This window comes from Mya arenaria, chromosome 17 (assembly GCF_026914265.1).
Source record: "Mya arenaria isolate MELC-2E11 chromosome 17, ASM2691426v1".
Taxonomy (NCBI): Eukaryota; Metazoa; Mollusca; class Bivalvia; order Myida; family Myidae; genus Mya; species Mya arenaria.
In genome coordinates, this window is record NC_069138.1 from 40,870,120 (window position 1) to 40,885,697 (window position 15,578).

General features: G+C 37.2%; 2 protein-coding genes across 6 annotated transcripts in view; one reads left to right on the forward strand and one right to left on the reverse strand.

Moving 5' to 3' along the window:
• LOC128223964 (axonemal dynein light chain domain-containing protein 1-like) overlaps positions 1 to 8,950 on the reverse strand; it is a 28,070-nt gene extending 19,120 nt beyond the window's left edge. For all 5 annotated transcript variants that reach the window (XM_052933507.1, XM_052933506.1, XM_052933505.1 and 2 more), the window contains exons 1-12: positions 8,862 to 8,950; positions 7,852 to 7,922; positions 7,277 to 7,458; positions 6,529 to 6,738; positions 5,224 to 5,309; positions 4,896 to 4,952; positions 4,451 to 4,559; positions 2,608 to 2,777; positions 2,010 to 2,102; positions 1,424 to 1,490; positions 1,101 to 1,259; positions 304 to 432 (exon numbers count right to left, since the gene is read on the reverse strand). In XM_052933507.1, the coding sequence (XP_052789467.1) occupies positions 304 to 432; positions 1,101 to 1,259; positions 1,424 to 1,490; positions 2,010 to 2,102; positions 2,608 to 2,777; positions 4,451 to 4,559; positions 4,896 to 4,952; positions 5,224 to 5,309; positions 6,529 to 6,738; positions 7,277 to 7,458; positions 7,852 to 7,915 (1,326 nt within the window). In that variant the 5' untranslated portion in view covers positions 7,916 to 7,922; positions 8,862 to 8,950. The remainder of the gene's footprint in view (positions 1 to 303; positions 433 to 1,100; positions 1,260 to 1,423; positions 1,491 to 2,009; positions 2,103 to 2,607; positions 2,778 to 4,450; positions 4,560 to 4,895; positions 4,953 to 5,223; positions 5,310 to 6,528; positions 6,739 to 7,276; positions 7,459 to 7,851; positions 7,923 to 8,861) is intronic.
• Positions 8,951 to 8,986: 36 nt separating this feature from the next.
• On the forward strand, positions 8,987 to 15,207 carry LOC128223965 (surfeit locus protein 2-like). The gene is made up of 6 exons (XM_052933508.1): positions 8,987 to 9,142; positions 9,336 to 9,493; positions 10,769 to 10,872; positions 11,325 to 11,483; positions 13,254 to 13,543; positions 13,806 to 15,207. The coding sequence occupies exons 1-6, from the start codon at positions 9,056 to 9,058 to the stop codon at positions 13,857 to 13,859; spliced, it is 852 nt and encodes a 283-aa protein (XP_052789468.1). The 5' UTR covers positions 8,987 to 9,055; the 3' UTR covers positions 13,860 to 15,207.
• Positions 15,208 to 15,578: the final 371 nt, after the last annotated feature.

Genomic DNA, 15,578 nt, shown 5'->3' on the forward strand with positions numbered 1-15,578 from the left:
CAATACACATCTCTTCCTTCTGATGTCAGAGGGAGATACTGAACTCCTCGACCATGTCCAGCTTGCGTTCTACATGGGTCCGAAATATGGAGCCAAATATCATTACAGGATGATATCCACCAATTAATGCCTAGGGCTAATACACATCTCTTCTTTCTGAGGTCGGAGTTTGGTTTGTGGTCAAAAAGTCGGGAACTCCATTTTTTCCCATATTATATGCCCACAGGCTCACATAGCATCATATAATCAAGTGGATTAATATAGTGTTGCCATATTTGTAAAATGAAGTCCCGCACACCATACCTGGACTTTAGTGATGAGGTCTGTATCTTTATCACTGAGCAGGATGGTGAAGTGGTTGGCCAGCTTTGCCCATGCTTTCTCACTGACATGGAGACGCTTGGCCGTGGTCAGCTGGGCCTCCTCAGTCACCTGAAACACACACAACAAGTGCAATGTAGAAAGAACCTTGATCTAATATATCACTTATTTTGCTGCAAGATTGACAATGCACTGCAAAATATTTACCAATGCAAATTACTAACAATAGTTACCTGTTTTGCCCATATTGTAAAGTTTTCAAACCTTAGCTGCAGTGATCACACAATCGTCAATCAGGGTGTTTTATTGTCTGACCACCCAACTACTCAAATGAAAACACACTGAATTTTATGGCTCCATATCTAATGTTTTATTGTTAGCTTGGATGTTGGGGTGATGCTGCTGAAGTTTGTACTGATCATCTGGTGAACATAATTCCGTACCACCCCAAATATACCTACCAACTCACCTTCATGGCACAGCATAACTTAAGTAAAAGAAACGGCTTAATGTATTTAATTTATGATGATAAATCTGCTATTTAATTAAACATGAAGATACTATAGCATTGGAACACCAGTAATTCTGCATTAAATAATCTAATGTAATATACAATACATGTAAACTTAAGTGGCAGCAACTAGCTATCTGCCCCCTGGATTAAGGGGACAAATGTCTTAAGCAGTTTCTTCGACCTCTTCCAAGACTGAGACTAATTAATGCCCAACCTTCCTTCCCTTGCCTCTTCCCTTGCCTTGCCAAACCTATTCCCTACTAACCTTCATGGCAAGGCAGTAAGCAGCAGTACTCCAGATTTCCCGTTCATTGGTGAGATTGTTGACCAGGATTTCGAGGCGACGTCTCTGAAGCTCGTACAGGTCATGATATTCCTCCAGCAGACTGGAACTTTTTTCTGCATCACTCAATGCCTTCTTTAACTGTAAAATATTGTGACGTTTCCCAAGTTTGAAATTTAGGTGGATAACAGTTGTTAACTTTTGCCGTAGCTTTTTTCTGTCTGGATTCTTTTTATCAAAATCATTGCCATTATAGAATTTTCAAAATGACCTTTAATGAATGGAATGAGCAAGTTTATACGTACATCTTCCTGAGCCTGCTGAGCCTCAATGGTGACCTTCTTGTCATGTTCTTTCACCTCAGACAGCTCACTGTGGGTAAGACAAGTAACAGGTCAGTCCAGAGCAATACAGTACAAGAAAAATAGAGAAACACACAGCTCACTTTGGGGTTATGATGTCAACAAGTTAAACAGGCTAATACAGTTCACTGAAAAGAGGCAGCCCACTGTTGGGTTTGGGGTCAACAGGCCAGTCCAGAAAAAACAACAGTACAAGAAAAATAGAAGAAAACAGCTCACTGGGGGAGACAGAGACAACCAGGTCAGTTCAGAAAATTATTGATTAGAGAATAGAGAAAAAAACAGCTCACTGTAGGGTGTTAGGTTAGTCTAGAAAAAAATCAGAGTAAATTAACAGAAAGACATAACACATGGTACAGATGCAATCATTCGTATTGAATGTGTATTTTTGTTAAAAAACAAACAACATTTTTATGGTATTTTTTTGGCTTATAAATGGAGCAAGTTTTGGTCGTTTATACTACAAATCAATATTCTTCCCAATGCAAAAAATATACATGGATTTTAACAAAACTTTGACAAACCTTACCTTGTAAGGACTGAGATGGTGGACTTGAACCGCATGAGTTCCTCTGTGAGCCGTCTGTCCAGGGCTCTTTGGGCCATCACCTCCTCATGCAAGCTGAAATATAATAACAAAAAAATATCAAATAAGATGGCCCCTCAGAGTACAAAAACTGCTGTTGGATTTTTAGCCCCCTTTGCCCACCTGCCTTCTTACGGAAGATTCTCCACACACTACCTCTCTTCAAAGCAACAGACCTACACCACCAACCACAACTTTACCCGAACTCGGCTCTTGTTGTAGTCCTGATAATTCCAACAGGTCGCTCTATAACACCTGCAGATCAAAAGCCATTCACCCTACTCTTCACTGTCTCCACCTCTAACCCACCACGCCCCTCCTTTACCTCCCTTGTTCTCCAAACTAACCCACCACTCCCCTGGTCAATCTTCTTTAACTCATCTCTGAATCTGCTTGGCAACCTTGTTGAACAGGTTGCTACTGATTCCCCTCTCAGGGCAATCAAAAGTCACTATGTTCCACACACACCCTCCCTTTGTAGTCCATCTCACAAACACCTACCGCTCTCCTCAGATCCATTCAACTTGCCTCATGTACTTACCTCTTAATCTGCTGCGGCACTTTGTTAAGCAGGTTGCTGTATTTTCCCCTCAAGTCAGCCAGCAGTTCGCCCCTCTCTACACACTCGATGGAGGCCTGCCTGATGAGCTCGTGAAACACGATGTTGTAGATATTCTGCTCCTTCTTGATAAGCTCAAGCAGGTTGTGCATCTACAACAAGGGAAGAATTTAACCGATTGTTCAGAACTTTGCTAAAGTTAACAAAGTTGTTAACACCATCATTGTTAACTTTAAAAGATGAACTATTTTGTAACATTTTGAGACTCATATATTAATATAAAACATGTAAAGCTGAAACAGTTGTCTCACAGCTGGATAGAAATACTGCCTATCACAAATGTCTCTAGCAATACAGATTTAAAGTTAACAAGGATGTTTATGTTAAAACCAGAGTTATGGGCCTCGCTATACATGAGTATACTGTCTCTTCAGACATGAGTACTTAGTTTTATTTGAATATATATTAGTTAACAGTTTTTGAGTTATTTCAAAGGTAAAAGAGTTTGCACTACACAGACGACAACAACACCAACACCATGACAATACGTCGTCTTTTTTTTTTTTTTAAATAGTCAAGCAAGACAAAACTTAATAGTGGTTTACCACAATTGTGACAATAAAGCAAATGAGAATGTGATAATGCAATAATTAAAAACATCTGTGAAGTGATAAAAAACAAGTATGGGCCAGATATCATATATATTACAAGTATACTTGTGAAGACCTGTGAAAAAGCCCTGTAATATTATAAATTACAACAGTATTTCAAACCTTGTCTCTCAGAGTTATTCAGCTGAGTAGCCAAAATATTCCAAACACATGTATACACTAATACTTGTGCAGCACAATTTATTATACACTGACCATAGCCATTACATTATTTCAAACAGTGACGAGAATGTCGATTTAAATCATTGAAATGCACAATTGTCAGAATGAATCTAAAAAGATGAAAGGATGTATTCAGTAGAATGCAAATACATAATTGAACACATCAGAGTGGTGTAGGCAACCTATGTTACGGCAATTACGTTAGCCATTTTCAAACATTTCTCCCCCTTTCCCTGTCCCATCCTCAGCCATTATCCCTCTCCCTTCCATAATCCCCCTTCAACTTCAAGTATCTGATAGTTTACCCAAGTCTTTCTAAATTTTCCCTACTTTACAGTGTACCCCTTGATCTCAATGTCCATGCCATTAACCCCTGCCTAACAGCGTACACATCCCAGCCCCCCCCCCCCCCCCCCCCAGTACCTGTATCAGTCCCTTGATCAATATTTCCACGTCATTGACGCAAGCCCACTCCAACAATTCCCCTTCCTCACAGCATACCAATGCCCAGCCCCCTACACCTGTGTAGGTCCCGTGAAATCAATTTCTATGCAATCAACCCCTGCCTAACAGCATACACATCTCAGCCCCCCAGTACCTGTGTCCATCCCTTGATCTCAATTATGCACCAGTCAATTGTAACCACGGCCCCTCCAGGTCCGGGGAATAGCAGGGACTTTGACTTTCGGTCCAGCCAAGCCCGGGTAAAACACCCGCCCTGCTTGGATGCACTGATGGTAAAATCACATGCCCCCGCACCCCAGGGACCCTAAGTGAGGCATATTCCCCTCTATTTTTGACGCGAAAACAAAACCACCGCATTCACCCGGCACTGCGGGGCCACCGGGAAGGTAAAAACACGGCCCATTTCCCGGGCTATCCCCGGTATACCCCCGGACCTTGGGGGGCCGTTGTCACAATTGACTGGTGCATTACCATGTCATTGACCCCAATCCTGACCTTACAGAGTACCTATTCCCATCCCCCAGTACCTGTGTGGGTCCCTTGATCTCAATTTCCACGTCATTGACACCGGCCCGCTCCAACATTTCCTCCATTGTGGCCTTCAACTGCACGACCTCATATCTGCTGGATGGCTTCCTGTAAAACAACTTTCATGTTTTATACACAACTCACATGACATATGAGTTCACTCTAAACGACCTTGGTTTCAGTTTAACAAATCAGCTAAATGGCTATAAAGATGCTACATGTATGTTGTCTATTATCCTCATTTACCACAAACAGAATGTAACGTCCTTGTGGACTGGGAAGAAGTGAGGATGCAGTGAGGATGTTTGTATTGTGTAAATACAGGGCTTTGTCTTTTCTCAATAAGTATCTTGAATCAAAGAATGACTAAATGCTTCTCATGATTACAAGTACTTACATGGATGAAAATATAACTAAAGGCTTCACACGATCTCCATTACTTACATGGATGGAAATATGACTAAATGCTTCACATGATCGTCCACTTGTGTGCTGTATTTACTGTAAAAGAATTAATTAGAATAAGAAATACAAATTTTCTAATGATGCATTATATGATGCATGATATATCAACCTTCCTATTCTTTTCGAGTCATGAAAACAAATACCAAATGCAGCCTATATAAAATATGTTAATGAATCTGTTAAAATCACTACATTTTAACTGCTTAAAATGGTACCCTGTAGCATGAAATATATGGGTTATAATGAAAGATTGCCAAAATCATTATTAATTTTATTAAAAGCCAATGACATATAATCTGTGACCCACTCTTCATGGTGTTCTATGCCCAGCACTCCTTTGTTCTTCACGACATGATACTCTTCTGGGATCAATGTGTCTGGCAACTGAAGAACCTGAAACCAAAAATATGTCACTCTATTGGATATCTTAAATATATTTTGAATTGTGGCACAATTTGAACATGTTATATTTGTCAACAAATTCAATGCTTTACAAAAAATTAAAGAAAAGAAATAGTGGTAAAGCAAAGTGACTCATCAATTTAAACTACAGTGAAACTGCGTTCCCTCAAACAAGCGGTCGTTCGAGAACCTGCGTTCCCTCGAGGTCGGAGCTTGGTCCCGAACTTTTTTCCTTCTATTTTCATATAAAATATACCCACGCTGCATCGAAACCTAATTATGTCGAGCAGTCGAGCAATATCCTCGGTCCCAAGTACAAAAATTGTGCACAAAACCTTATGGCTCCCTCGAGGACATAATTTCACACTTTTTCCCGAATGCGTGTTCCAAAATTAACAAGCAATTGCTAGGTGTTAAAATTTTTGCAAGTTGTAAAAATTGCAATGACAGTTGAAAGGCAATTTGATAAGGTGTAAAAAATCGTTTTTCACTGTTAACGCATGACCGATATTAGTTGATATGGGCATTTAAGATGATAATTATGAGAAGTTAATGACGAGAAGTTAACGCCTTAGATGTGGTCAGAAGGTTCTTTGAATTCACTGCCGATGCTGACCGTGATCTTCAGACGCTCTGTACGCTGTCACGTCACATTACGATTGAACAGTTTCGCGAAACCGACAAGATGGGCCAATCAGCAATCCTTGATTTTGCGAAACTTAAATCTGACTAATGCCACAATATGTACTGTCATGCAAATGTTGCTTGTTACGAAAATGTGCTTTTTTGTAAAAATAAACATCTCTATTTATTCATTTATTGGTTTTTTTTTGCGTTTTACATTAAGTTTACGCCAACCTTTGAATACATTAGCGATTTCCACAACGCAACACATAATCGGTGTCTTAGTAAACAGTCTGTTTGACGACTTCAAACTTAAAATACACTGAAAGATATTTCATATCAAACTGGAAAATTGAAAATCGGGTCATTCGAAACATCGGTTCCCACAAGGTTTTGGCTCGGTCCCTGGCGACGTCGAGCGATCGCAGTTTTACTGTACTTGTTAATATCATCTCAAACAATATAAATCAGGTTTTTACCAAAATATGAATTTATCAATTGAATAAATTAATTTCTATTGTCATGTAAAATGGACATAATTTTACCACGTTAACATACAAAGGAAAAGAAACCATCTGTACCCTACCTTAGGCCTAGACTCAGAAGCATCTTTCCTGACAACGCTCTTGTCGATGTTGTCCGGCCTTTCTGCCTTCTTGTCTGGCTTAGGGACATCGTACAAAAAGGAGATATCCTTGCCAGAGCCACATGTACAGGTTGTGTTTTCTGTCAAATGTTTAAACTTCTCCCGCCTCTGACTGTTCCAAACATTGGCAGGTGGAGGGCGGGCTTTCGACTGATATTTGAAGTAGGAATGATATTTTAAGATTTGAAAGGCTTATCTTTACAGAAACCTACGCTGAACCACAATAAATACTTTTTCATTTGACGTTTTTTAATTGCTTTAAGAACATTTTTAATGTTTAATGTTCTCGTATGCGATTTCATTAGTTCAATAGTACATTGTTCAGCTGATTACATACATAAGTTTCAACAGCTATACATTATTAATTGATCATCACCAAATCAACTTAAAAGTTGTTCTTACTACAGTAAAATTAGATTGTTATGTGTCTCCTGTGTAGATCAAATCTATGATCTCTCATTCTGCAGGCGGACACTCTACCGGGCCACTATAAAAGCAGTAGCTCAATAGCCAGACAGTTGAAGTGATAATATAAACATATAGAATACCTTGTTACACATTCATTTTGCCTCTATTTGTAGTCAATTTAAAATACATGTAAACATTTACTTTTAAGGACATGTAAATTTTGTTTGCACTCAGACAACAAGGAAATATTTGCCATGCACTATTACAATCAATAACATACCGATGATGTGTTGAGACTCCTGTACTTGGAGAGGGGACCAAGCGTGTCGCGGGAGCTTGGAGGTTGGGTGAGGGCAAAAAGGACATCCTCTGGCAGGAAGTCACTCTGCAGTGATGTGGGGAGAGGCTTGGTCTTATCTAGGGCCAGGTCACTGCTTCTAAGCTCAGGCAACTTGTCAATTGCTGGAAAAAGAACTAAGGTCTTTATAGGCTATGTTTCAGTGCATTGATATGACATTGCTGTGTGTTTCTGAATGAGCCTGTGATTCATAAACAGATTTATAAGGAGATCAGTCATTGACCAAATCATATAATTATTAAACCATCACCAAATAAAATATTTATTCTATATCAAACTGTCTGCACATGTAATATAGGCAGTGCAACAAAACAATGAGTTCATGGCATAAATCAATAAAATACTTTAATTGACCCAATGTCAAAAAAGAAACTTTGCTAAAACTGTATGTTCATTAATGATAATGCACAAAATATGGAGAAATGTGATCACTGATACTTTTTAAAGTATACATAATTCAATTCAATTCTTTAGAGTGTTATCACATTTGTAATTACCATTTTCTCCTTTTAGAGCTGGTGGATTTGGTGGTGGGACAGGGGCACGTCTGACAGCTGACATTTTCTACCTGCCACAAAAAAAGATGAATGCATTTTCATGTAGTGTGAAGGTTCAATGTACCGATAGGACATGCAATTTGTAATGTGAATCTGATTCTGTAAATGCTGCTGTATAATTCTATTAGTATTATTAAGCCAGTCATCTTTGGGTGTAGGAATCTGTTTAACTTTGGGTATGTGTGGCAGTGAGCAGCCTCTATTCCTGGGAACTGGCCAGATGTGTGTGTGTGTGTGTGTGTGTGTGTGTGTGTTTGAGATATCAGTGAGCAGCCTCTTTTCCTGGGAGGTTGAGTGATTAAGATATTTTTCTGACAATATTGTTTAATATTGCAGTCCCCAATAACTGTTAGTTGAGTTTATACATTAAAGATGGAATGGTGACTGTAATGTCAATTCAAGGGTGTCAGAATTAATTCAGTAGCAACTGATTGTAATGGGGGATTAATGGAACCTGTCGAGGTCATTTGCATTCAGGTTTAGAGGGTTCCAGTCTAGTCCCAAAAAGGTAAAAAAGGAGAAGTATAGTGTCAACTGAATATGGCACTTTCAACAGCCTTGCCCCTGAGCAAGCTTTTATAGATATGCCATTTTGGCGATGTCAGCAGGTCTAAACTGAAAGCACAGGTTTCAAATCACAGTTTGGGATACCCTTCTTATACTTTTAAAGATGAATGAGTGCAGATGCCAACCTTTCAAAAAAAGTAAATATGGCTTCTTTTTTAAATAATTATGCCTGGATGAGTAGACTTATGATGAATGCCAATCAGTCTTGTGGGCTATGTCTAATCATAGAAATCACAACTGCCAAAAAAGGCATTTTGTATTTTTTTAATTCAGCCTTCATTTAGTACGATCAACAAAAGATTTCTATTTAGACTACGACAGAGAACAGTAGCTACGTTCGTTGTTATTAATAATTAAACCGATCAAATACGGATTTCATTTACCTTTAACTTAATGAATCGGCAATTAGAGTAAAATATTTCATTAAAAATATCTATCCGGCAGCCATATTGCTTACACCAGTCGTCAAGGAAATTTTAGACGAACAAAGCCGAAGATATCCGTCGCACCTTGCATCGGCGTAACGAAAGCGCTTGAGTTATTGACCATTTTTATAAGCGTCTAATCTGTTTACAAAATGATACCGCGTGTGGAGCTGTCAAAGCAGTTAAAAAAACTTATATCAAAACATCCATCATTGTCGTTTGACAAAGAGTCTGGAAAGGTAAACGTGATTTTTTTTGATAATTTTTTAAAAAGAATTTGCAAAGACTGACTGACATATTTCTATACAGTACACTTGCATAATTTCACAACACATAATTATCCTGCTCTGATTATACATGAGGGAAGTTGAATTTTTGAATGTTTGATCCTGTTGAAGAACTTTCAGATTTGAAATGTGTTTTTTTCGTTAGATCCAATGTTCTCTCTCCGGACATGAGATGCCAGGTAGAGCAGATGCGGTAAACAGCTATGTGCAGGGGAAGAAATATCTCAAGTTGAAGGCTCGACAGGAACAGAATTTTGAAAAATACAAACCACACCTTGTCCCCAGCTCTAAGAAGCACCATGAGTATGGCTTGAAGTATTTCCATTAGATTTAAAAACTGCTTTCTTGCGTAACAACACATCAACTAAAACTTATTCAAATTTGTTTTAATACTGTTCAATCCAAACTATTTTGTGCTTGAAAATTTCATGATTACATGTAATGCATCAGTTAATTGTAGTCACCCTCCCCCCCCCCCTCCCTCCAGTCAAGGAATAGGGGGGACTTTGACTTTTTTCGGTCCAGCCAATCCCGGGTAAAATTGGAGACAAACTGCTGGTAAAATCCCCTCCAAATGCAGGGCATCCTGGGGACATCTTAGGAAAGGCCCATTCCTAGTCTAAAATAATAGACGTGTTATACGGGATTCTTTCAATCCCTAACGTCTAAACGGGTTTGTGCAAAAACCGGGGGTGTTTGAAAGATATTGAAATTGTATTTAGTGAAATATTTTATGGTTGAATTTGATCATAAAGGTTTATATTTATATTTAACCATGTAAGTGAAAAGTTATTGCTTAAAACAAGCATTTAATGCATTGAAACACATTGTTTACCTTTCCAATAAAACGAAAGTTGCCTGATACAGACAACAATTATGCCAAATGGAACAACTCAATCCAATCGTAATAACTCGGCCACCACTGACAAGCTTCGAGATAGACCTCTTAAATACAATCGTAACAACTCGGCCATGACCGAAATGTTCCGATTGTTTTAAAATTGTGCCCTGAAGCCTTGCAGGTGCCCTTCATGTATATATCGATGTGTTTTGACAAAAACACATCAAACTCATAATTATTCGTAGGATATGACATTTTTGTGTACGGAACTAATATAAAATAACATAACCTGGTAATATTTCTTGTTTTTATGATATATGCTTTAACCTGGAATCCCGATCGGAATAACTACCCACTTTTGATACAAAACAATTTGTATGTGAAGGATTTGCCATATCAAAAATCGTAAAAAAAATCCGTCAACGTAGAATTATTTGGACTAGGCCAATTCCCTGCTATTTTCGGCCCGAAAACAAAATCACTCCTTTCACTCGGCACTGTGGGGGAACTCTGAAGGTAAGAAAATGGCCCATTACCATCGCTATCCCGGTATATCCCACTGATCTTCGGGGCCGTGGTAACAATTGACTGGTGCATAAGCAAGATCAAAGTGGAAACTAGTTGTGAACAAGTTGGTACATTCTTGCATTTAAACCACAACTTCTATGAAAGACTTAAAATGATAAACTATTGTAAGATATTTTAACTTCCTTTATAACCTTTCCTATTTGTTTCAGGCACCAGTTATTTTGTGTATTGACACTGAGTCATGTGAATAAAACACCAGCTCATGTGGAGAGACATGTTAATGGGGCAAAGTTCAAAAGGGCAATGGCCAGATGTATGTACTTGCATGTTACTTTTATACAAAATAATGTAAAATTTGACATGCCAACATATTTTAGGTTTACTTCAAATTGCACCATTCTGATCATAATAGTTTTCAGTAACTTACTTATATTTATTACTGTTCTATGCTGATACTGGTAACTGTAAGTGCTGTTAGTCTTTAAAACATTTCATGGACATTCTCATTCTCTAAAATGTATTAAACCAACCGCAAACTTCTCTTTCATTTCGTTATGAGTCTATAATATGATAATTTTTTCCCTTTCATACAACTCATACAATCTAATAAAATAGTATTAATACATATTCTAGTAGTCATCAAAAATGGTATTTTTTTTAATCAAAATGGTTCTTGTTGTTAACATTGTTGTAGTGGCTGTGGTTTTGGAAATAGCCTTAAAGTTAACCTTGGCAATAATCCACTTACCTGTCCCTTTCTTCCAGGGGAGGAGTGCCAGCGGCAGGGTGTGGAGTACAAGCCTCCAAGGGGACGTAGGAAGGCTCAGGACCCTGATAACATCAAAGGGAAAAAGTTTGGTGGCGACGCGGAGAATGAGGCAGGGGAGATAAGTGATGCTGATAGTCTCAGTGATCTATACCCAGGTAAGGGGTTTGATGGATGGAAAAGCTCTCTTGAAATACTCTTGTTAGCGCAAGAGTGGCCTAGTGGTGCCTCTCACTCAAATGGTTGTTGGTTTCCATCAGGGAGAGAATGATCTGAATGGTATAGGTGTCTACCCCTCACCCAAATGGTTTTGTAATGATCCCCACCAGGGTGAGAGTAGTCAGGTAGTTTAAATGTTTGCCTCTCAACCAAGATGTTGTTTGTTTAATCCCCACCAGGGTTGAATGGTCTTAGTGTATAGGTGTCTGTGTCTCTCATAAGATGTTTTTGGTTTGATACCTACCATGGTGAGAGTGGTCTAGTTGTATGGGTGTTAGCCTCTCACCTAAGACTAAAGAAGTTGTTGATTTCAATTTCTAGCAGGGTGAGAGTGGTCTAGTGGAATAAAGAGTGGGCAGCCCATCCAAGAGGTTTTTGGTTTGATCCCTACCATAGTGAGAGTGGTCTAGTTGTATATGTGTTAGCCTCTCACCTAAGACTAAAGATGTTGTCGATTTCAATCTCCAGCAGGGTGAGAGTGTTATAGGTGTCGCCTCTCACCTAAGAGGTTGTTGTTTTAATCCCCTTATTTGTCCATACATCATCAAATGTGATCAGACTGTGTAGGGGCATGATATCTTGGACAAGTTCAATAACCAGTTATATCTTGAGAATCATACGAGAGTTATCAACCTTAAATTTTAGATATTAGCTACAGTTTTGTCAGATCAATGACTTAAAAAAACTTACTTAACATGAAACCTGGTCCACCATACACATGCTAACAATGACAGAACAACTGTGTCAATCTGGCAAAAATATTTCTATAATAAAATGTTCCTTGGTCAACTGGATTCGACAAACACCCTTATGGTGCCCTTTTAAGCTTGTCATATCTTTTTTGGAAACGTGTGGTTTCAACAAGAATGTTGTCACACCTTGGTTAAGGTTTTGCATGTAGTCACCTTTAAGTCATTATCAAAGCGCATTTAAACTTTAGATATGTATTCCCCATCCCAACTATCCAACATACTTAATTAATGAAGTAAGATATACCTAATTTGAGTAAAGTGCACATTATAGGCCTTTATAATTTTATAGACTTAGAAATTCTGGTCAAGGTTTTGCATGTAAGCACACATAGGTTTATATCTCAGAAACTGCTTGATGTGTTGCATTGAGATTTTATGCAATGGTATTCAACCATCCAACCTACTCAAATAACCAAGTTAAATAACTTTGCATTAATGTAAATAATGACACTTTACTATTCAACTTCAAAATTGTGGTTAAGGTTTTACATGTTACCACTTTTGAGTCCATATCTAACCATATACATCATGAATTGCATTGAATACTTTTATATGAGCTCCCAACCATTTAAACTTTTAATAGATCAAGTTAGATAACACTGTATTGCATTTAATAAAGATTTAGCCCCTTTATTATTAGACTTAGAAGTTATAGCTAAGTTGTTTTTTCATGTAAGCATATGTAAGTCCATAACTCAGCAACTACTAGATGTATTGCACAGAAACTTTAAACAATCAAGCATGATGACTCTATCTGGCATGTAATACAAATTCTGCCCTTTTAATTTGGAAAAAGGTTTTGCGTTTACCCGGTAATCTAATTTTACAGTGATCCATGCATATTTCACTAAATCTTTGTAATCCCTAAACTTAAATGTGGCGGAATACTCAAAAGTGCTGTCTCTGTTACAACTCTTGTTATAAATCAGCATTAATTACCAGTGTCACTATCTTCAGCTGGTGATTTCAAAGAGGATGACAACAGTGAAAATGATGATGATATTGAAGAAGAGCCGGAAGCAGTCAATGACGATGCTGAAGAGCCAGATGCAGTCAATGAAGATAATGAAGAAGAACCGGAAGATGAAAATGACGAGGACCAGGAGGATTCAGACTTTGAGTTTGAGAAGATGGACACAGTTAGTGACCATGTAGTTGACACAAAAGCAGGGGGAAATAACTGCACTAAGGTTAAGTTTGTGAGTGGAGGGACACCAGAGCCCAGAGGGAAGAAAAGACCACCTCAGGTGGGTGGGGGTTTATATTGGAGTAAAATATTGTTTAGACGCTTCTAAGTTCTTTTATATCTTCATAACTTGCAAGTGCTTATTCAATGTTATAAATAAATATATATGAATGTGGAGGAAATATAACTCTTCATTTATGGAGGAAATAAAAGATCTATCTATCTACCTAAGTAAAAGATGAAACAATTTGTGTCTTTAATCGCAATTAATCTTTTGGTTTTACTTTCTTTCTTTCTTTAACTGTTGTTTTATTATATTTTAGAAACCAACAAACAAGAAGGACAAACAAAAGAAGAAGAAACAAAAAACTGTATGAGGAAATATGAATATTTGGTGCTTTGTGTAAATGTTGTGTTCCTGTCATAAATCTACCAGTGTGTTCATTTGGAAGAAGAAAAGAACTACTTGTGAACTGTGTTCCGACTGACTTTTTTTATCTTAAGACTAGGTAAATGTACAAATTAGCATTGTTGGGGACACTTGTTTTTGTTACCTGGTGAGGGGAAAGGTTTGGGTTAGCCTAACTCTATAATTGTGGTATCATTTGAAACCCCATTACTTACTGATTACTGTTATGTAGAATAATGGCAGAAAATACCTTACAGTTATAAGAGCCTGTATTTAACTGAAATCTGACATAAAATGGCCTACTTTGCAATCTTTTTAAGACCAGAAAATCATGTTTGTAATATTCTCTTGGTGTATTTATACGCATTCTTTCATTATTCATAAAAGATAAAAAAACCTCAAATAATACCAAAATATTATGTGGTCACCAAACATCAGAATCCGTTATTAGAGGTAAAGTACGGTGGATTTTATGATGGCATTTATTTTACCTTTGTGCCATATACTCAGATGTTGGCGATCTCTTGCATTGGAATTGTTTTCAATGCATGAAGCCTATTCAACCAGATGTTTGTATCATTCAGGGTGCAAGTGGTTGGTAAAAGACCTGGGGACTTTCCGTTTCATTTATTTTTGTTTTGTGTACTTTTTCCAATGTTTTTGGTAAAACACGTTTTTTTGTATCTTCATTTTAAGTTATCATGTTCATGTTCATGTTTAAGTTAACAACTTAACAGTAAAAGTAAACCATGTTTTTTTAGTATTGTCATTTTTAGTTTTCATGATTAAAATGTTTATAGAAAAACATGTTTTTTAGTATTTTCATTTTTAATCATTATGTTTAAATGTTTATGGTAAAACATTTTTTAGTATTTTTATTTTTAGTTATCATGTTTAACAGATTACTTTGATTGCCAGATTTTAACATAAGCTAATGTTAAACTCTACTTTAGAATTTTGAAAAAAAAGGTTATAAAAGTTGTATAAATGTATGTTCATTTGTATTTTGTGATAGAAAATTGCCTTATCTTGTATGATAATCCACGCACTATCTGGCTATGTGATTGACTAATAACCCGTATTCATCTTTCCATTTGATATCCATCTAGTATGAAAGATTGCAGTTTGGTCAACATCTTTATGGTTAAACATGTCTGTTTTTTATTAGTATTTTCATTTCTAGTTTTCATGTTAAACATATGTTTTCTACTATGCCAAGTGTGTAGGTAACATATGTTGGCAAGGAATAATTATCATTGCAACTTAGGTTGCCAACATTAGTTTGCATTTTTGAAATAAAAACGTTATATAATTGATCCAATGAATGCTTGTTTTTATTTTGTGTTGTTCTCGTACAGTAATCCATACACTATCTGGCTTAGTAACCAGCAAACAAACTCATATTTAACTTTCCATTGATTTTTCAAGAATGGTTTGAAATATTTTGATCAACATGTCATTACTAAATAAGATAAGGACTAAATCTCCTCAGTCCCCTAACGGTTTCACCGAAAATATAGCCAATTTGGTCCTGTGATAACTTAAAACATATCAAAGCTAGGTTCATGATCTCAGTTTGTGGATAGAGGGTAAAATGGAGATTATGCACATTAGTTTAATCATTTCGTCAGGCAAAGTTATGCAGAGTTATGACCCTTGACTAATTCAAAATATAGCTGTTGACTGA